Genomic DNA, 22783 nt, shown 5'->3' with positions numbered 1-22783 from the left:
TGGAAACGGGAGGAGCAAAATAGGGCGGTAATTCTTGAGTTCGGTGGGGTCCGCAGTCGGTTTCTTTAGTAGAGCGCTGAGCTCGGCGTGCTTCCAGCCCTCCGGGAAGGTGGCGGTGTCGAAGGAGGTGTTGATGATGTCCCTCAGGTGGGGTGCGATGACAGCGTCGGCCTTGTTGAAGACGTGGTGAGGGCAGGGGTCGGTCGGAGATCCGGAGTGGATGGAGTTCATCATGCGGACGGTGTCATCGGTGCTGATCGGAGTCCAGGCGCGGAGGGTGGTGGTGGGCGGCGTTGCTGCGGTCGTTGTGTGCGATGGTTGAATGCTGAAGCTGTTGTGAATGTCCGTGATCTTGTTGTGGAAGTAGGAGGTGAGGGAGTTGCAGAGGTCTTGCGATGGGGTGATGTCGTTGTTTCCGGCGCTGGGGTTGGAGAGCTCTTTCACGATGTTGAAGAGTTCCTTGCAGTTGTGTGCGTTGTTGTCCAGCCGGTCCTTGAATGCAGTTCTCTTGGTGGCGCGGATCAGTTGGTGGTGCTTCCGGGTGGCAAGCTTGAGGGTGGTCATGTTGTCCGGTGTTGGTTCCCTTCTCCAGACTTTCTCGAGGGCTCGGCAGTCCTTCTTGGAGCTCTTGAGTTCGTCGCCTTCAGGAAGGGTCTTAAGACCTGGTTATTCTCTGATTAGACCTCTGCTAGCCTATCCTCTGTTTTAGCCTTCTATGTTGTTATGTTTTTCAGTCTAATTTCTGGGTCTGGAGCACAAAGCGCCGGGACACTCCTTTGGAGTAGCCGTTGCGCTATACAAGACCCATAAATAACATAACATAACACTGGCTACGCCCCTGCCGATGCACAGGGTTACTGTGCCCTTCAGAGCCAGTGCCTCACGAACAGGACTTATGCGCTAAAATGGAGCTTCAACCCTTCTCTTCTGTCGGTCAATCCTCTATTCGGTTCCACCATCAAACATTCGAATCACAATTCTCGTTTCTCTAGGTTGTACATTTTCTCACAAAACTCTGCAGTCAACAATCAGGGAGAGCTAGAGGAGTACAATATCATGGTCAGGATGCAGAGAGCTCAAGATTCCCAGTTCCACCTCTGAGTAGCCCATTCGGTCCAGGTAGTATTTTAATTCTGGGGTGTATATTCCTGAGTTTATAACAGATTAAACAGGACTGCAAATCCCAGCATGCAGCATAAAATATGCACTAGATAAGCTACTTGCGTATGGAACTGGAAAACTTTGGGCCTCTCCAGACACTTTCCACTTAAATTGCCATAGCATACTCTACAAACTTGGGGTCTGATGTACTAAGAAACAGGTGGCAAAAAGTGGTTGCAAAACGTGCGCTGACTTTTTGCAAACGGTCTCCTATTTTGGAGGTGTGCCTTATGTTAATAGGTTGCATCACAAAGTCTTAAGTCATGGGTAGTGGGCACAGAATAACTTGCCTAATGAATATTAGAGAGGCATATAGTTAACCTCCACTGATTGGTTACAAACACAGGGATGGTGGCCTGCGAAGAACAACAAACCAACACTTGGCCTTATGTTTGCATTCCCAAATAGGAAACATGTTTTTAAAGTAGCCGGGGCTTTAAGTGGGATAAAAAAACTGGGGGGTCTCTCAAAGAGGCGTGGTCAATGTAATTAAGGGCATGGCTTAAAAACACGTAAGCCAAAAATCTGTGATTAGCATAGTGTGCCGCCCGACTTGTATCTTGCTGTTTCTGTCATTGCATACAGATATATGATACAAGTAACATCATACCTACAAGTCAGGACTATTGGCTTTGTCAGTGGTTGTTAGTTGCAGAAGATAAATAAGCAGCAACTATGGCTTGTATATAATATTGAAAAAGCATCCACTTAAAGCCTTGGTGACACCACAACAATGTTGCTGCTCCTGAGTTTCAAAAAGAGAAGGGAAATCCAGAGAGAAAAGGACTCACTTTAAAGGATTTCCCTGGGGCGTTGCTTGGACGCCGGCCAAGATGGCGGCGTAGACCGGGAGCTCCGGCATTGACCCTCGCTCTCTTCATCTTTGGGGCAGTTAACCCGCGACTCCAGTCAGCATGCAACGCGTCCCGTGAACCGGAACACGGGGAGAACCTAGCGCCCTCGTTGTTTCCCGGTTTCGCGGCTCCTCAAGTCAGCTCTGAGGGAGTTCTGTCTCCGCGGCTCCTGACGCCATTTTGTGCGCCGGCCGCGATTCTCAGAAGCGGCCGGCTTCTTCTACGCTTATTTACTCCCTCCATTACTTCCTCGCTCAATGGATAACTTCTGCTGCGCGAACCTCTACTGGTGAGCCTCCTTCAATTCTGAACTATTTTCTGGGATGCTTTGTCTTTTGTGCTGCATTCCCTGTGACTTTTGGGCACCATTTCGTGATTACTACGCTTCCCCTCATCGCCCACTTGCTTCACTATTCTGCCTTCCTGTACCGCAGCTATAAAGCGCAATGAATTGGTCTTTTGTGACGCTCTCCAACATCTGACTTCATTTTTCTATGCCGCATATTAAAATACTACGTCAGGAGATTCCGCCTCAAGTCACGCTCATTGCGCATTTCCATGTAGTTTTCTCACATACATGTTCTTGTCTGGAGAATTGACATTTTTCTCTTATGAACTCCTGGAATGCTGTATTTGGCTATACTTGTTGCTTTCTTTCTCCCACGCAGTGTCATCACCGTTCATTGCATCTTCTCACATGGCTCTTTTGAGTGGCTCTCTCAAATAGAGATGATTTTCTTTCTGGTCTAATACCTGCTATTGTGCTGCCTGTTTCCATGGCTTCCTGCTGGGACTTTTATCATTGATCTTCATGCGTTTTTCCTTTTCAGAAGGACTCCATACTTTACACGGACTTTTTGTCTTCACTTTCGCTACTCTGGCTGGCTTGTATGGGGAAACCTCGCACTTTGAAGCTCACCAATTTACCGAAGTTACCCGTCGGTTCTGATTCCGACTCATCTACCCAGGAAATGGAGGAAGGCAAATCTTCGAAGTCGGACTCGGCACATGGGGCTATTCCTAAAGCTCAAAATGGGAATCTTCCTTGACTTCATCCAAGCGCCTGAAGAAAGATCCATCATCCCCTGGGAGGAACTCTTCGTCTTCCTCTATGGATCTTATCCTGGAAGAACTGCGGGCCTTCAGTCCATTTATGGAAGCAACTACGAAAAATATGCAAGCCATGCAGGAGAAATGGACATCTCTGGACTCACGTGACATTCTGCTTGCTCCCGAATCCCTTCAATAGAGGCTGAGATCCTTCTGCTCAGGCGTCACACAGAGGATTTGGAAAACAGAAGTCGCAGGAACAACCTACGCTTATATGGTCTTCCGGAACTTACAGAGGGGTCCAATCCTACCACCTTCTTCCAATCTTTCCTTGCGAAGATCCTAGACGCTCCAGCCTTATCCTCCATCAACATCCAGCGAGCTCACCGACTCGGATCTAAGGTAGCTTCCAAGCCAAGGGGTGTTATTATGCTGTTCCTGCAGTACACCGACCTCTTGCAGGTCCTTTAAGCCACCAAGCTCAAAAAGCAGATTATTTGGGAAGGTCACAGTCTTTATCTCTTGCAGGATGTCTCCAAGGCCATCGCAGATCGGAGGAATTTTTTTTTAGACCTACGGCCGCAGTTAAGAGCCCTCAATGTCAGATATGGTTTCTTACACCCATGTCTCTTCAAGGTCACCTATAAAGACAGAACAACCACATACGAAGATCCTGCGGCCCTGCAAGCTTTCCTGCGACTGCAGACTCCAGATGTCATGGACACCTCCAAGCCAGGATGAGAAGCTTTGTTCAGTGCCTTATTGATTTCACCGCATTGTGGTTCTGCTCTTCTTTTACATTGCTGGATCCGTTTTCATTACCGTTGTTCCTAATTTCATTGTTTTATCACTCTATTGTTTTTATACTTTATCCATTCCAATTCAGCTCGTGTTTTGTTGTAGACAGTTGTATTTTCCCTAATGTTTCTCTCATTTCTTTAGATATGTCCCTCTTCATCCTCATCCTGATGTCTTCTACCGTTTTTCTGTCTTGCCCATTGGATTTATGGTACTAGAGGTTCGATGTCGACCCTGGTTGTTGTCGTCGTCGTCTCCCGCCACCACCATCCCCTTCCCTGTTCTGGGTTTTTCCGTTTTCGTAAGTATGTCTTTCAGTCGTTCGTTTCGGACTTCTACTGTCTGTCTATTTTTGTCTCTGTTCCCTTTCTCATCCTCTTTTTCTTGAATTCTCTCTTGCTCTTTTCCTGGTCTCTCCTTCTTTCTTCCTTCCCAGGTACAGTCTTATCTTTTCTCCTTTTTTTTCTCTTCTTCTTCTCTCTCAAATTCTTTCCTGTATCTTTAACAGTACTTCTACTTTTTCCTCTCATCTTTATCTCTCCTCATCATTTTCTCTCATCCTTTTTTCTTCGTCGCTATTTCTCAATCGTTATCACTTTTTTACGATGTATTTTATATGCATTAATAAGCATGTTGTACTTAGTTGTTTTATAATTTGTTCCGTTCCGTGTAACGACATGGAACGTTAAGGGATTAAATAATCCCATTAAAAGACAGAGGGTTCTCTCACATCTAGCAAGACTTAAAACTGACGTTGCCCTCCTTCAGGAGACTCATCTTGCTGATCCGGAGGCTTTGAAACTCAAACGTTGTTGGGTGGGTCATGTTATTTGTTCGCCTACGACATCTATAAAGAATGGTGTTGTAATTTTGTTGCATAAAAAGTTAAATGTTTCCTCGATTGCTCATGAATGTGATGTTGATGGTCGTTGGCTCATTGTTACTTTACTCATCGATAACATCCCTCTCACCCTTTTTAATGTGTATGCTCCTACTGGGATCGATGGATCCTTTTGGCCCTCTATCTCTACCAAGTTGTCTTCCCTTTCTGGAGATTACATACTTCTTGGTGGAGACTGTAATCAGATTGTTGATCCCTTCCTTGACCGCCACTCGAAAGTCAATTTTGTTCCCTCTAGAATGCACACGGAGTTTGTGAACTCTTTTCAAAATAATGCCTTAGTAGATATTTGGAGACTGTGCAATCCTGATGTTAGAGAATTTACAGCCTGATTCATGTACGGGCCGTTTTGCGTGTCCCTAATAGCGATTAATAGCGACTCGCTATTGAGGAAACGCAAAACGGCATTCATGTACTTTTCGGGGAAAAAATAGCGACTCGCACGCGGGCGCTAAAGCCGTTAGCGACCGACAAAAAACGCAGAAAAATCGCTATTTCCGGCTACCTGCGATCGGGATAGCGACTCGCAATCCCGATCGCACGGGATAGCGACTCGCAATCCCGATCGCACGGGATAGCGACTCGCAATCCCGTGGGATCGGGAATGCGAGTCGCAATCTCGCGGGATCTGGAAAACGGGAAGACGCATTACGAGCACCGTGATGACATCACAACCAGGAAGCAGCCAAATCCCACCCCCAAACAACACAGTGACGCTATCAGTCGAGTGTTGAAGACCGAAAGCTGCCGCTAAACCGCCGTTAGCGACTCACAACCCCGCCGAAATAGCGACCGCCATGTCGGACGAACCCCAGCCAGGCCCCAGCAACAGCGCTGGCCGCAAGCGCAAACTGAAATTCTCCGAACAGGAGCAGGAGAACCTCATAGAAGGGGTGGTGGCCAACCACGACCAGCTGTTTGGTGCCAACTCCCGGAGGGTCCCAGAGCAGGAGAAGAGGAGGATCTGGGTGGGGATTGCCTCCAGTGTCAACTCTGTGGGCGTTGCGGACAGGTCTCTGGAGGAGCTTAAAAAGCGGTGGTACGACCTCCGAGGCCGTGCCAAGGAAAGGGTGGCGGAGCGCCTTGGTGAGGCATCAGGCACCGGAGGTGGTGGACCGACTGTCCCACCCAACACCCCCCTGGAGGACCAGGTAGAGGACACCTTGGAGAGGGAGGCGTGTGTTGGCGTGACCCCTCTGGACTCCTCCCGCCCCACCCAAGACACCCAAGGTAAGTGGCATGCGACTGCGACCCTGTCCCCTATGACCGCCCCTGACCAAATAGGCTTACTCATTGGCCCTTAGTCATGCCTATGTTGTGCATCAGGAAATGCCCTGAAGCATTGTGGGAGACGTAGTATGTCCACAATGTAGTAGTACCACAATGCGGCCAGAAAGGTTCCAAAGTGCGCAAATACACAGCCACCCAGGGAATGACACCCAGCATGCATGTAACATCTGCACGTCTGACAGTCACATGCACCTAATGAGTATCCACTTACCCTCACAGGTGCGGGTGATAGCAGTGACAGTGAGAGGCTGCTGATCGATGAGGAGGCCCAGGAGGAGGAATCCCTACCTGATACCCAGCCACCAGCCCCTGCAGCAGCGCCAACACCAGCAGCCAGGCCCCCACCTTACCTGCTGCAACACCTGCAGGCCCACCGGCTGCCAAGGCCAGGCCCCCCGCCTCTGCTGCTGCAACACCTGCAGGCCCACCGGCTGCCAAGGCCAGGCCCCCCACCTCTGCTGCTGCAACACCTGCAGGCCCACCGGCTGCCAAGGCCAGGCCCCCCGCCTCTGCTGCTACAACACCTGCAGGCCCACCGGCTGCCAGAGCCAGGCACCCCACCAATGTGCCTCCAGTGGCTGCCGCACCTGCAACACCAGCTGCTACAACACCTGCAGCACGTCCAATAAGATCTGGGCCAGCCACATCCGCTACACAGCGGCCCAACAGCAGGCGGGGCAATGGGCATCTCCATGCCTGCATGAGCGTAGAGCGGCGCATGCTCCGCATACACCAGCGCCAGTCCCAGCAGCAAGGAGCCATCCAGCTCCAGCTGCATAAGATAGGCCGCAATGTGGCTGGAGTCGGCGAGAGGATGGACCGCATGACGGCGGCCATGGACCGCATGACGGCGGCTATGGAAGACAACACTGCAGCGCTGGTGAAGCACCGTAGTGTTGCAAGCAGGCGCCACCACCAGTTGCTGAGCCGGCTGTCCACCTATAGCCGCTCCAATTATGTCTCGGCAAATGCCACCACCCTGCTTGCGCGGCGCTCGTTGACCCAGCAGCACCAACTGGTCCAGTGCTGCGAGGATATTACCCGGGTGCTGGAGCACTTGACCACCGCCGTCACCGCACTGCACGCACCTGTGCTACCGGCAATTGTGGGGGGTGATGATGCTAGTGAGGGTGCCTCCAGTGTCAGCAGCCACTCTGCCACACAGACCCCCCCACCTAGGCGCAGCACAAGGGCTACGCCTGCTACAGCTGCCCAGGATGAGGAAGAGCCTCACAGGCGCCTGGGAATTGTGCGCCGGAGGCGCCAATGACATTGTGTCAGGGACACAGGCGCAGGCTGAACTTAAGCCTGCCATGGACCGTCTCATGCAGTATGCATGAATACTGCATTTTGTAAATAGTTGTTACCAAGACCCTTTTTTTTTTGTGATTCAAACAAATACATTTATTTTGGTGCACACATACGCCTTGTGTAATCATTACAGTTTGCATGCAATTGTGATATGTGGGGTGGGGGAAGGGGGTGGGCTAGAAATTGTTAGCTGTGATGTGGTTGCGACGTCTGTGGCCTTCAGCTGGGTTCTCCCCGCGTGCATGGTGCGCATGTGCTGGTGGCCGGTCGTCCCCCTCAGATTCACTGCCTGAGATGTCAACTGGTATCCGGCGCTTGGTTGCAATGTTATGAAGCATTGCACAGACAGCCACAATGCGGCAGCACGCTGCAGGACTGTAATACATGGCCCCACCTGTCTTGTGCAGTATACGGAACCTGCTCTTGAGCAGGCCAAATGTCCTTTCAATACAGTTCCTTGTCCGGATGTGCGCAACATTGTAGCGGCGTTGCTGAGGTGTGGCAGGGTTGAGGTAAGGGGTCAGGAGGTATTCCCGTAGGGCGTAGCCACTGTCACCTGAATGAGAGGAGCAGATGTTGATTGCCTGTGCAGCGCAGTTACTTCATAGCAATGTGACATTGTCGACAAAGTGTACTTACCAAGTAGGTGTCCTTCCCCAAACTCTCCCCTGATCAGTTGTGTGTGGAGTCCGCTGTGCCTGAAGATGAAGGAGTCATGGGTACTCCCTGGGTACTGGGCCACAATGTCAGTGATGATGGTCTTGGCATTGCAGACCATCTGTATGTTGAGGGAGTGGTACGACTTCCTGTTGCGGTACATATACTCCGTGCCAGCTGGTGGGCAGATGGCGACGTGGGTACAGTCTATGCAGCCAAGGACATGGGGAAAATGGGCAACATTATAAAATTGTAGTTTTGTGAGGTCCAAATCCTGTTGGCTCGTGGGAAATGTGATGTGCCGGTGGAGCTGGGTGAGCATGGCGTCAACAAAAGTGTGGAGGCAGCGTGACATGGTGGGCTGGGATATCCCCCCAGCAGCGGCTACTATGCCCTGGAAACTGCCGGATGCCAGGAGGTGCAGGCTGCACAATACCTGCACATGTGTGGGCACAGAATTGTTTCGCCTTGTTGGGTGCTGCATGATGGGGTCGAGTTCTTGTATCAGCCAGGTGATCATTTCCCCATTCAGCCTGTATTTAGCATAAATCTGTTCTCTGGTTTGCCCCAGCAAGGTGACCCGCTGCCGGTAAATCCTTGCCTGCCTCATGCGTCTCCTCCGTGCTGCTCGCTGTAGCCTTCGCCGCCTCACCACCATGTACATCCCAGGCATTGTGGAACGCCTATTGCTGCTGCTGAATGTCCTTATGTGTGATTGGTCAGGCCTGGACCTGTTGGTGATTGGCTAACAGTTTTTCAAATTTTGGTTAATCATGGCTTTTATGGTTACCACCTGCTTTGAGTTGTCCTTAAATTGCGCCGCGCAAATGTGCGATTTAGCGCTTTTTCGCTAATGTATTTCTTTCATGAATGCCGATTGAGACAATATTGCGTTTCGCTATTCAATTCGCAGATTCCGTGGTTGGTCGCTATTTCAGTATCGCTAATGCTCGACTTCCCGGAGTCTGCGACTTTTACAGCGTAATCGCTATTCCGCTCGCTATTATTTTTTAGCGATTTCGCTATTTTGTACTTGAATGCCGATTCCGTGTTTTGCACCCGCAATTGCGTTTTCGCAGCCATTGCGGGCGCTATTTCGCTTCATGAATCAGGCTGATAGTTTTTTCTCCCCTCCTCACCAGTCCCAATCCCGCATTGACCACATCTTTCTCACTAAATCCTTGTCCCAACACGCTATCCGTTCTGACATTGGCTCCATCTTGCTTTCCGACCATGCCCCAGTTTTTGTAGATCTTGACCTACTCCCATTCTCTCCCCACTCTGGCAGATGACGATTTAATAATGCTTTGCTTTTGGAACCCACCTTCAGTACCGAATTCACTGCCTTTGCCAAGGAATTTTTCATATTAAATCAAACCCTGGACTCCTCTTTTGTTACGGTTTGGGATTCATTTAAAGCAGCCTCTAGAGGTTTTATTATTAATTTTGTGTCCCGGCGTAAGAAACTTCGAGAGGCCAAATCGGAGAACATTTTGGCTGACATTAAGGCTTTAGAACTTGACTATTATGGCTCTAAATCTGATTCTTCCCTTAAGGCTCTTATTGAAGCGAAAATCTCCTTTAACAAATTCACAACCGACGCTGCTTCTAATATTCTGCTAAAATGTAATTCTAGATATTATGGAGGTAAGAATAAAATGGGGAAGCTTCTGGCCAATTATTTAAAGATTCGTAAGGAACGCCCAAAAATTCAATCTATTAAAACCTCTTCCGGCGAATCCACATTTAAAGATAAAGATATCCTCACTGAATTTGTCAAATTTTATGATACTCTTTATACTCCAGAACAGGTTCCGACGTCTGATGATCTCCTCTCTTACTTTCATTCTCTTCCATCTCCCTCGGTTTCACATGTTGACTTCCACACACTAGAACGCGACATTTCGCTTTCTGAAATCTCCCATGCTGTATCTAAACTTCGCCATGGCAAATCTCCAGGCCCTGATGGTTTTACTATCGAATTTTACAGCCACTTTGCCTCTCTCCTTCTTCCTAAACTTTTACTCTTATTTCAATCTTTCTCCGATGCCGGTTCCTCTAGCGGTTCTTTTCAACAAGCCTTAATTTGCTTAATTCCTAAGGAAGATAAGGACCACTCCTTATGCAAACATTATAGACCAATATCTTTGGTTAATACTGATTCCAAAATTCTAGCGAAGATATTAGCATTACGCATGGACCCCCTTTTACCAGATCTAATCGGTCCAGAACAATCTGGTTTTGTCAAGGGGCGTCTCTCCTCCGATAACTCCCGTTTTTTTTTTTTCATAATTAGTAAGTCTTCTTCTTTGACTCTTCCTTTCGCAGCTATCTCCCTAGATGCAGAGAAAGCTTTCGACAGGATCGGATGGGATTTCATGTTTCAGGATTTACGTTGGATTGGTATCCCTCCTAAATTCGTTTCTATTGTTTCTTTACTTCACAGCCGATCCCCAAGCTTCTATTTTTGTTAACGGGATGTCCTCGGACTATTTTTCTTTACATACAGGGGTTCGACAAGGTTGCCCCTTATCTCCCTTACTTATCATTTTGGCCTTAGAACCCTTCCTTACTAAAAATCGCTTAGATGACACTATCTCTGGTTTTCATTTTGGTTCCCAACAAGTTAAACTCTCGGTTTATGCCGATGATATTCTTTTTTACTGCTCCGATCCTATTACTTCTATTCCTTCCTTTCTTCAACAGGTCTCTTCCTTCTCTGCTGTTTCTGGTTATCGCTTGAACGCCGACAAGTGTGAAATTTTGCCTCTGAATCCTCTTTGCCAGAAACATCTTTTTTCCTGTACAGGTTTCTCATGGCAACCATCTAAAATCAAATACCTAGGGGTTTGGTTTGCTCCTCTACTATCTGACACTCTCAAATTGAACTTTGATTATATTTACAAGAAAATGGAACCGGCTATTACTCGTTGGCATCCGCTCTTTTTGTCCTGGTGGGGTCGGCTCAACTCTATAAAGATGATGCTATCTCCCTTGCTTCTCTATACTATTTCCATGCTCCCTCTACACATACCTCTTTCTTTCTTCAAAAAGATTGAATCTTTGTTACTGAAATTTTTATGGAACGGCAAACGTCCTCAAATAGCTCTTGCCTCTCTGCGGAAGGACAAAGCTCAATCTGGAGTACGTTTTCCTGATTTTAAACAATATCATCGTGCTTTTTCCTTGAAGCAATCAATTCGCTGGTTTTCATCTAGTCTGCCTCACTATCCTCCTGTCTGGCTAAGTATGGAATCCTCTTTTATTTCCCCTTTTACATTCCGCAAAATCTTGTCTTTTACATCTTCTTTAACTCGTTTTCGCACGCCCATTATTTCACATTCTCGTAATCTTATTTCTCCTTACCTATCTTCATCTTATCCTTCCCTTCTCTTATTATTATTATTATTATTATAAACCATTTTATAGCGCGCTCTGCTACTGGGGAGTATCCTGGCGCGGGGGAAAGAAAGGCAAACAACAGAACATAAAAAAAAGGGCTCTTAGGTAGCACTATTAAACAGATGTGTTTTCAGATGTTTTTTTAATGCGGCAACAGTGGGTGTGGAGCGCAGGTGAAAAGGAAGAGCATTCCAGGCGCGAGCCACGACCACCGCGATCGACTGACCACCAAGTCTGGCACGTTTAAAACGGGGGAGGGATAGTTGAAACAGAGTGGAGGATCTCAGGGTACGTGTGGGGACATAGCTAATAAATCTTTTTCTCAAGTACTGGGGGCCTTGATTATGGATAGCACGAAACGCCAAAACCAGTGACTTGAACCGGATGCGCTGTGCAACCGGGAGCCAGTGGAGTGTGCGCATCTCCGCGCGAACGCTCTTCCATCTAGGAATATTGAATAAAAGACGGACAGCCGCCTTCTGGATGATTTGCAGGCGTTTCACCAGGTAGGAGGGGATTCCACTGAACAATGCATTTGCATAGTCCAACCTGGCCAGTATGAGCGCTCGCGCAACAGACTCCTTTGCCTCTCTAGGGAGCAGGGGAAAAAATTTGCGGAGCATTTTTAAGGTCGCAAAACAGGTGCCAGTGAGTTTTTTAATATGATGTTCGAATCTTAAGTCCTCTCCGAACCAGATGCCAAGATTCTTGGCAGGTCTCCCCATCTCTTTCGGGCCTGGAATGTCAGAGGGCCATAAGGTGCTCATGAACGAGGGGGGAAAGGAGCCATAAAAAAGAACCTCAGATTTGTCCTCATTGCACTTCAACTGGGCCTTCGTCAACCAGCGAAATACAGAGGACAAACATAGATGAACTATAGATGTATCAAGGTTATCATCTGGCCAGGTGAACAGCAACTGGGTATCGTCTGCGTACCCTATGATCTTAGCCCCGAACTGTTCTGCTAGATATACCAGAGGGGTAATGTAAGCGTTGAACAGTAGGGGGCTAAGGGTGGAACCTTGCGGGACACCTGTAAGCAGAGGTTTAGGCTCGGAGGCATGGGGAGGCAACCAGACCTGCTGGGTCCTGTCAGTAAGGAAGGAGGACAGCCAGTCTAACACAACCCCTCCAATGCCTATATCAGCCAACCGGCCAAGAAGAAGCTCATGGGGGACGGTATCGAACGCGGCAGAGAGGTCCAAAAGAATTAGGACCGCTCTGCCGCCTCCGTCTAAACAGTCCCGGATGGCCTCGCTCATCTCCAATAGGGCTGTCTCGGTGCTGTAAGCAGCCCTAAAGCCCGATTGGGCCGGGTGGAGGGTGTTGGAAGTTTCAACAAAGCTCTCTAATTGTCGAAATGCCACCTTCTCACAGATCTTTGTGAGTGCCGGTAGGAGGGAGATTGGTCGATAATTCCCAGGGGCCGTCCAGTCCAGACCTGGTTTCTTTAGGAGTGGCAGAAGCTTAGCCGGTTTCCAAGCAGTAGGAACCACGCCCGTAGTCAGAGAGAGGTTCACAATCTGCGTGATCTCAGTACAGACTAATTCCGCCACCTCCGAGAGCACCCGGGCTGGACACGGATCGGCGGGAGAGCCAGATTTCAGGGACTGGATTAAGGGGAGAGTAGTATCCTCCGCAATTTGCTCGAAGGTCGTGAACTGCTGTTCCGAACTAGGGCAAAGGGAAGGGCACGGGCCCTCTGTTCTCTCCATTCACGAACAACCGATTTGGAATAACTCCCTTCTCAAAATCCGTAATTGTCCCATTGATTGGAAAACTTGGCACTCCCGAGGAATATGCTGGATTTCTCAACTCCTTTCTCAGGATACGCCTCTCTCCTTCCAGGAACTTCAATCTCTTTTCTCTTTGCCTGCTTCTGCTCGATCACAATACACTGCCCTTTATCCAGTCTTGCTCTCCTATCTTCAATCTCTTTCACCTTCCAACGTTGTTCCTCTAGACCGCAGATCCACTTCTCTTTTATCGGAGACTTCTCCTTCTGCATCCGCTGTGTATAATTCTTTCCGTTTTATCAATGATAGATTGAAGTCTCGCATTGAACTTGCCTGGGAGTTGGACTTTTCTCAGAGTTGGTTTGTACTTCTTTGGGATAAGATTTGGACTAAACTTCATAATACCTCTAGAGCTGCTAACACTACCCAAACTTTATTCTTCATCTATCATAGAACTCTATTTACCCCACTTGCTTTATCCCGTTTCTCATCAGACACTCCCTCTAGCTGCTGGTCTTGTCCCTGCCCTTCTGCTGATCTCAAACATATGCTGTTTGATTGCCCTCCTACTGCCCAGTTCTGGCAGATGGTTTGGCGGCAAGTACAAAAGATTTTCCAGTTTCAGGTCCCCTTTTCATCCTCACTAGTTTTTCTAGGCTCCCTTTCATTGGAACTTCCCCACTCTCCCAATCACTACCCTTTACTTGACCTTTTCATTGCTGTAGCTTTTCATATCATCACTTCTAACTGGAAACAGGCTGCAAATATTTCATATCAGTCTTGGTGGAATACAGGCTGCAAATATTTCATATCAGTCTTGGTGGAATGCAGTCTGTTTTAATCATCGTCTAGATACCAATTATGTAACTCCTATCTCCCTAGCCATCAAACGTGACCTGATTTGGCTTCCTTTGGTAACATACCTTTCTTCCTCTGCCCCTGCTCATCCCTCTCCTGATTCTGCAACAGTTGAAGTACGTAAACCTCCGTGATTTTCTTATTACCTGTTTTTTCTTTTTATCTGACTGCTATAATTATTAATTCTCAATATAATGTCTTTTACTTATTGCATTTATACTTATATGATGTGTTCATAATTCTTCATGCTTGTAATGCTTAATTTTTATGAAATTATTATTGTATTTGCTTATTTCTTTCATCTGCTTATTGTAACTCTTCTCCCCCCCTCCCATCCCCCCTTTTTTCTTTTTCTTACTAAATCAAACTTTAAAAAAAAAAGGATTTCCCTTCCCCTACAACACTCACCTGGCATGACGTCATGAGGTAACTTCTCGACTAGTGAGAAGTGAGCAGTGTGACTGCACACACATCGATGTGCCTGCTGTCACTACAGTCCGGAAAAAACACGGACCGCTTGTGCAAGGGCACAAAACAGAGCCCAATAGAGACCCGTTTCGAGCCCCCTTTAAATACTGCAGGTGCTCAGACCTGGTGAGACCCTACCCACTTAAAGCCCTCAAAGTAGTCAATTTTCCTGAAAGGCCTGGCCCTGCATTTTTATAGTTAAAAAAAAAAAGCTTTCTGCTTGGAAATATATTGGAAAGCGCAGGGTCATCTGTCCCTATGCCAATCTCACCCCCCCCTATAAGGTTTCCCAACAGAATTCACAGAGAAAAAAGTGAACAAAGTAACACCATTCCCTTTGCAAATCAGTGTCGACTCCTTTGAGGTGTTGGGAGCTGATCAATGGTTTGTAACCCACGCACCATTGCGACTCGCAAATAGAAGGGGATGCCCCTTTTAGAACCTCTCCTACTAGCAATTTGGGATAGGGCACAAGACCCGGTTCGGAACTCCAAGAGTTCTAAAAAGTCCTCTTTCATGCCAGCCATTTTGGCCCTCCATACAGTGGAGTGGTGGCTCCCACTTATAGCCAACCATTCAGAAGCACATGCTGATGTTTCATTCCTGCCACAAAAAGTCAGATATTCAGACCACTCAATCCACCATTATCACGCACATTACATACGGATCTGTTGCAGATTTAAATTTAGTAAATTTCTCTCTGGCAGATAATGCTTGCATCTTACTATGACAATTAGTTATGAGGAGAATAGCAGGGTTTCAAGCATCATCTTGCAGTAAAAGGTAATCAGAATCAACTTAGCTTGTGTCTGTGTTCAGTGGTAAAGCTTTCACGTTGCAACGTTCTACAGTGCAAGCCTGCGGCCATTTGCAATGGTACGAAGATGCACAGTATCGAGTCCTACTTAGGGGCAGACACTCTCCTCTCCTATAGGAGACCTGCCACCACCATATACATGCCATCTGATATTATATACAAATATCAATGTTTGCATCAGACACGTGTAGTGAAACTGTCAAGAGATGGTCCAGAAATGCTTAGGTAAACTTTGTTCCCCATTAACATTTTGTGCCTGGGCTTAATTTGTAACAGATTAAGTGCAGGGCCCACATTTTTCTAAGGCAAGTTACAGAGGCAGCTGCTATTCTAAACCATTGGCCAGCAGTGCTTTGAGACCCATGAATGACTCAAGCCATGTAATATGGCACAAGACCCGGAGGTGTGATCAGCCGCGGTCGGTATGGGAGTACCTGCCGGGGCAATGACGTAGGGAGGGGCAGGGTGGGGGTTAGTAATGTATGGATAATGGAGGTTTGCAGGTATATAAACATATAAATAAATCAAAGAATTTCGTTGCGTGCACTGCATCCCCAAATGCAATGCAGTGCGCGCAACGAAATTCGTTCGATTTATTCAAATGTTTACTTACCTGCAAACCTCCATTATCCATACATTACTACCCCCCACCCTGCCCCTCCCCACGTCACCGCCCCGGCAGGTACTCCCCTACCGACCGCGGCTGGGTGTGATAGATAATGTCTCAAGGTTCCATCAAGAAAAAAAGCGCCTCTGCACAATGATGCCATATGTGCCAAATAGACAATAACTACATCATAAGTTACATATGTGACGGTAAATATATTGTGAAAGACATTGGGCATAAAGTTGCGTTGCTACAGTTTCCAGGGTGCATCCCACAACATTTGGAATGTGCCAGTTTCTATTTGAAAATGTGGATTAAAGCTGGATCGGGGCAAATAGTGGATGATGCGTTCGCAAAGTCTGAAAGTGTAACCCATTTGAAGAGCCATGGAATACAGGACTGGTAATGAGACAATAACTGTCAGCTTTTACAGCCTATCTAAGGGGATCAAGGGGGGGAGCTGGGTGTACATTAGACCGCCAGGGAAGATAGGCCTTTATGGCAAAAAGCTTATATGAAGCCCACGGGCTAAAGAATAGAATAGACATTCTTGGTGGAAGGCTTACATTGATATCATCCTCTGGTAACTACTTAGGGCCATACTCCAGTTCCCTGTTTGTCGCGCACCATATCACTGTAGATGAGGAGCAGCTGTGTCCTCATCGGCGTGGTCCTGCTCCAACAGGAATAGTCCACCCCAAACTGCAAGGCACAACACAAGCAACCGCAGGCCTGACTTAAACTGTTGAGCCTTATTAGTGAAGTGAAACTTATTTCCAATGGTACAGTGAGCTTAAGATTCATATCTCACCATACCTGTTGCACACAGAACGTGCTGCGGTATCTACAGCAGCCGCGGCCCGTGCAGGTAAGAGCGGGGCGGCCGAGTGGGGGAGAATGGCGACAGAAGACAACAGCGAAAAATGTATTACTCATTTAATTTTCCCTCGTGGTCGTCTGTCAAATTCCCCCCAACCTGGCCCCACCGCTCTTACCTGCATGGACCGCGGCTGATCTACAGAGTAACTGTTGGCTCGCATGGAACAGATTACTGGGCCTTGATTTGGTCCGAAGAGGAGAATCAAACACATGAGATCAGAGCAGGATTTAGGCAAGCAACAGATTCATAATCCTCACCTAGTATGTAGCGTGGGTGTACTTGATGCCCATATTTAAATAGTCGGATCTGTTTATTCAGACGAGCTCCTTCTGGGCCCCTGGGAGTAATGGCATGTTTGCAGCACAGAACTCGCACAGTATGACTACAAATGCTTTTGCCTGTTTAAAAGATCCCCACACACCGTCATCCTGACACTCAAAAATTCAGGTGGACATTGAACAGGAACCTCTTCCAAAACATGTTCAGCGCTGTCCAAAGGTCTGTGTATGTTGTACACTTGCCAAGTTTAACTTACACTCCATGACATTTGTTAACTTCACGTGCAGTACTTGAGGGGGTAGACGGGATTTAATGTCAATGTTTAAGATAGGGGAAAATACGAACAGCATTAGAGCACACCCGCAGCAGGAGCTGCAGTCGAGACCCTAAAGACCTGATCTAGATCTTGGTGGAAGGTTACTCCTTCACAGCAGTGAAGGATATCACGTCAGCCGAAAGATAAACCCATTATATCCTTTGGGATTCATATTAAATCACATTATATCCTATGGGATTTATATTTCAGAGGAGCGAATGTCTGTCACTGTTGTCTAAATCAGCCCCTAAATTCAGCTGTCTTTCCACAGACCTCGCCATTGCCACATCGTTTTCCCACTATTCACGGGGCACATGGAGGGTGGATACTGCAGGGCGCTAGGGCTGGCCGTCACCAGTGTGAAATCAAACCTTTCAGAGTGACCATAAAACACGGGCTCGTACTCACAGCACAGGAAGCAGGACTTGTGAAAGCTGTTCCCCTCACACTGCACTTCCTCTGCAAAGTACACCGTCTTCTGGCAGACGCCGCACTTCTTTCCTCCGCCCCAGTTCGGCATTCTGCGTAAAGAAAGAGAGGTCTACATTATGGCGAGTGAATAAAACAGGAAAACACCAAGGATTATTAGCCCAGCCCCCTCCCTTTCAACATCGGCGCAGGAAGGGGTGTGACGAACTGACAGTAGGAAGGCTTATGTTCAACTTTGTAAAACAAAGGGATAGCGAGATTGAGAACAATAGAGAAGTGAGGCAGGGGAAGGGAAACAGAGTGACACTGACATAGGACAGCAGTGAGAGATTGACGGGGGAGTGGTAGAGGGAAGAGGAGATAGGGGAGTGACTGATAGTGATAAAGGAGGGGGAACGAAGACAATCAGCATAACATAACGGAAAGGAAAAGTAGCGTAATAGCAGAGAAAAAGAGAAGCTGGAGGCAGGAGGGGCTAAAGAGAGCTAGAAGTGGGCGAGACACTGAAAGCACGAGCCAGGGTGAAGCCTGCAGCCTGACCCTGGCTCAGCTCAAGGTCCTGTTGGAATCTCGAGTCCATAACGAGCCAAGCTTTCATGTGGCTTCTGCCTTCTTTCCTCTCTCAACCCAGGATGTGACCTGAGGGCCAAAGCTGCCGACTTTGGAACTGGAGAATCAGGTTCCAGTCTCGGCGTCACCTCAACACCCTGTGATTCTGGCCAAAACTTAATCTTCCCATGCCTATAAACAATGAATGTGACCTTGCATAATGTAACTTCTGCTCATGTAAAGTGCTCCAAGTTTGTGCAATATAAAAACTGAAGAAATGTAAAACAAAGCTTTAACATAGGGAAAAGCAAACAGACACCCGTTGACTGGTAGAAAGTGAAACCAAGAACACTGAATAACTTGGGGCTTTCCTGATTAAAGTGTGTGAGCTTAGGTAAATATTTTATTAAAACTTTCTTCATTATAGCATATGAAAGCAATTCAAATAAGTGAGTTCAGAATAAAAGATGAGCAAAAACCTATTGTGTCTGATTTAATAGACTACAATGAGGGCCACTGGAATTTTGCGGCAAGAGAGAGTCAAATTATGCACCAGCGTTGACTAAATTATGCAGCAAGAAAAGGCAAATTATGTGGCATCATACGACTCATTTTCTGATACTATTACTTCTTTGTTTTGTCATTTCTACACCTGTTAACACTGCCTTGGTATAGGTAACACCTCATTAGTACTAGTTTAACACCCAAACACAGCAATAAGCAACAGAAAGGTGACAAGTCAACCTTTGCAATGGCATTCCGCTGTGCGGGAACACATGTTGCTGTGATTTTAGTATCTTTTGACCCATTTGAGATAGAAATACATTTTTGGGTTAGACTCTGCAAATTATGCAACAGAGGATGGATTATGTGGCAAATGAGGCAGATCCATAACAAGGCGAAAATAGGCAGCTGCCGCACAATTGCATAATTCCGGTGGCCCTGACAATAATAATGTGTGTCATGTACAGGGTTTACAAGTCAAAAACCATGTCTCTTTAGCTCCCTAATGGTTCATGTTTAGAAACTATCACCTTTAATACATACTTCGCAGTGCTATAATGTGAAATATTAATGCCAAAGCTTCCACATATTATTGAAATATACAATTTTTAATTTTGAAGAGACTTTATCATATTTTACGTGATGTTTGTTGTATGATTTACATAGCAGACATTTTCAGGGCTCTGCTCATGCACAGGCTCTAAGATGCGAGTCAGACCCTTGGCTCTGCTCTGGCTAGGCTCTCCCTACTAATTTGCTGTCTCGCCACATCTACAGAGAACTGAGAGAGGAGAGACAGATTGATACGGAAAGAAGAGTATGAGAGAGAGTGAATGACAGGAAGACAGAAAGGAACATGATTTGAGGTAAGTAAGAATGAGTGGGAGGAAAGAGCTACAAGAAGGACACGTTGATAGAGAGGAAGGAGACAGAGGGCGGGAAGATTGATAACAGAGGTGGAGAGATGAAAGAGACAGGAGGAGGAGAGACTGCTACAGGGAATGAAGAGAGAGACTGAAACGAGATGTTGACAGATAAAATATAAAGAAGAGAGAAATATAAGGTAAATATTTTGTAAACTCAAATATTTGAATCCTGGGAGACAATAAGATATGCAATAAAAGCAACGTTATCACATGTGCTTTGCTATGGTAGGAGCTCTTCCGAAAAGCTCAGATCAGGCAGAAGGAAGGCACCAAGTATATGGGAAACAATACTGTCAAACTTATCACCAGACACACTGTGATTTTAGAGCAATTATTTTTCTCTTGCAGAGCTCAACTATCAAGTTGCACTTTTCAGAAGATGTGAAACCCTGCGATATTGAACCGATTCCCATTTTGCAGCCAGTCGTTCCTGTTTCCAAATTTCCAGCATTCAAGAGTAAGAAGACCCACATATCAGAGCAGATATGCCAAGCTCTTTTTGAGATCTTGAAGTTGTAGGGCCATCTACCAATATGAAAGGGGATGCCTAACAAGGGTCCCTATCGACCAGAGTGCCGAATACTTTGTGCGAGATGTAATACTGGGACTGCAAATCCTCCTCGACTCTGCTGGGTAGCATGGTGAAGCACTCAAGACACATTGCATGAAAGCTGGTGTGCCATTTGTTTCAGCTAAATACAGTATAATACAGATTATTATAGCACACTGTCACACACGAATCACTATGGGGACCAGGAAATAATTTCCATTAAGGATTCATTTTGGATTATGAAAAAAAGTATACAATCAAAGTAAAGCCTTCCTTAAAGCTTTCACAGAAAACAGACTTTAAAGTAGGGATAAACAGCATGAGCCAATTGTAGATGCTAACCAAGTGAAAAAAAAATAGTTTGAATACATCCTTATTCCAATTTGGTGGTCGCAAAACACACAACGATACCAACTCTTTGTTCCTCTATGCATCCCGTGAAGCCAAGGCTAGGTTATCACTTTGAAAAGAAATATAATTTAAAAAGTAAATTAGAATGATGGTACAGTAAATATGAAATAGAGCAAGAATTAGTTTCTCTCTTGCCTTAAATGTTTTATAGTTATATCTGTTTATTAGGACCCTGTTTTGCGTTGATGTACCTAGTGAATGGTTTTCAACAATGTTGAAAGACGACTCTCAAACTCCCTTCCTCACGCTCATCATTTTTTTGTGGTTAAATGTGTGCCACGAGTTATCACTGTCCTCCATGCCCTGTGCCAAAACTAATCAGGCCATTTGGATGCAAAGAAGCTACTTATGCAGACAATACTCAGCCCTCACCACAGGCGCTCATGGCTACCCTTAATTTTTAAAGGGTTTTCCGAGCATGCAGTACTCCTGCGGGATCCAGTGTGGTCCCTGCATGCCCATGAGACTGTGAAAAGCGCAGGGAGGTCCTCCTGGCTTTTGCAAAAGTACTGCAGGATCGTGTCAAACCAAGACAGTGTTTAAAAACAATTTGCCCCTTATGCCGGAGGTGGGGTGGGGTGGGGGTGTACCGGTCCGCTGGGAATCCCTCAAGATCCAAGGGGACAGTAGCTTTACCCAGACCCAATAAAAAAAATACAAAGTCCCACAGGATAGCGTCAAACCCAAAAAGTTTTTTAAAACAAATTGCCCCTTTTGCCGGAGGTGGGGTGGGGGAGTAGTGTACAGCTGGGAATCCACCAAGATCCACAGGGACAGTATCTTTACCCAGCCCCATTAAAAAAAAAAATAGAAAATCAGGACACAGGGACTGAGTCCGCTTCTCATGAACTTGCGGCCACAAAATTTCTCTTCACGTTGTCACCAGCCAATCAGAGCTCGACTTCCTGTGGGAGCAAGACAGCGACAAGAAAAGAGGTCCTCTCAGCAAATCAAATGCTCCATGCATTTAAATGCGAGTGCTTGCAGGACTCCCACGGAAGTACCACAAATCCAACCATCCAGATATACATTTTGACGTTTAATGTCTCAAAAACTACTGGATTTGCAAAAAATCACAAAAACATGCTTTCTGGGTAAAGATCTAGTTTTCTGCCAAACTTGGTGTAATTCAGTTCAGCTATCTGGGCTGTAGCACTGTTAAAAAAATCCTATAGAAAATGCATGTGGAATCGCATTTTGACACCCCCCTTTTTTCCCCGACTCTTGTGTGATGGATCACCCAAAACTTTCAAGGAAGGAGCGGAGATGGATTAACTTCATTTTGGAAAGTTTCATGAAGGTTCATTAAACGGCGCCAAACCAAAAAACCTTTTTTTTATGGTAACTATGTCCTCACTAATACCACAAAGTGGTGATTTATCTATCTATCTATCTATCTATAGTTTCACTGAAAATATCAAGGTTGTAAAGTGACGTTATAGGAACGATTTGAAATAAGGTAAAAACTAACGTTTAAAAACAAAAAAAAACACTGAAATTCACCAGTTATAGTTCGCTGAGCGTACTATACTCGCGCCTCACCATGCATTGCTTATGATCTCACATATTACAAAAGTCATGACAAGTTGAATGACATCATCGATAACATCACTGATAAAATGGTGTTGTTACCCATTAAAGGACTTGGGGACTTGATCCTGGACTGCAAATTGAAGGCCACATAATGACGCAGGGTGGAGACACCCTACCCCAACATCCATTTGGAGGAGAGGGGTATCCCAATTTTGCCCCCCGTTGGCCAAAATTAAAAGAAAATGTTTCCTCCATGTGGTACTGTGCGATCTGTGCAATGCGGAACGCATTATGGATTTTTTTTAAAGGATCTGGTCATAAACCAGACTGTGCAGCCAACTATCATTGCGCAGGCCAGAGGACATGCACAGTGAGGGTTGGCAACCTGCAGTGGGTTGGGCACAGGACCAACCCACTGCTGAACATGGGTGAAGGCTGCGAGCAGGTCATTGGGTGTGGGAGGTTTAACACAGAGCCAGACTGGAGGCCAGATTCT

General features: G+C 46.5%; 1 protein-coding gene across 1 annotated transcript in view; it reads right to left on the bottom strand.

Moving 5' to 3' along the window:
• CSRP1 (cysteine and glycine rich protein 1) overlaps nucleotides 1-22783 on the bottom strand; it is a 128607-nt gene that overhangs the window by 34750 nt on the left and 71074 nt on the right. The window contains exon 2 of the mRNA XM_078644189.1: nucleotides 17794-17906. Coding sequence (XP_078500315.1) covers nucleotides 17794-17905 — 112 coding nt within the window. The 5' untranslated portion in view covers nucleotide 17906. The remainder of the gene's footprint in view (nucleotides 1-17793; nucleotides 17907-22783) is intronic.

This window comes from Lissotriton helveticus, chromosome 5_1 (genome assembly GCF_964261635.1).
Source record: "Lissotriton helveticus chromosome 5_1, aLisHel1.1, whole genome shotgun sequence".
NCBI classification, from domain to species: domain Eukaryota; kingdom Metazoa; phylum Chordata; class Amphibia; order Caudata; family Salamandridae; genus Lissotriton; species Lissotriton helveticus.
This window is presented reverse-complemented; position numbering and strand designations above follow the sequence as displayed.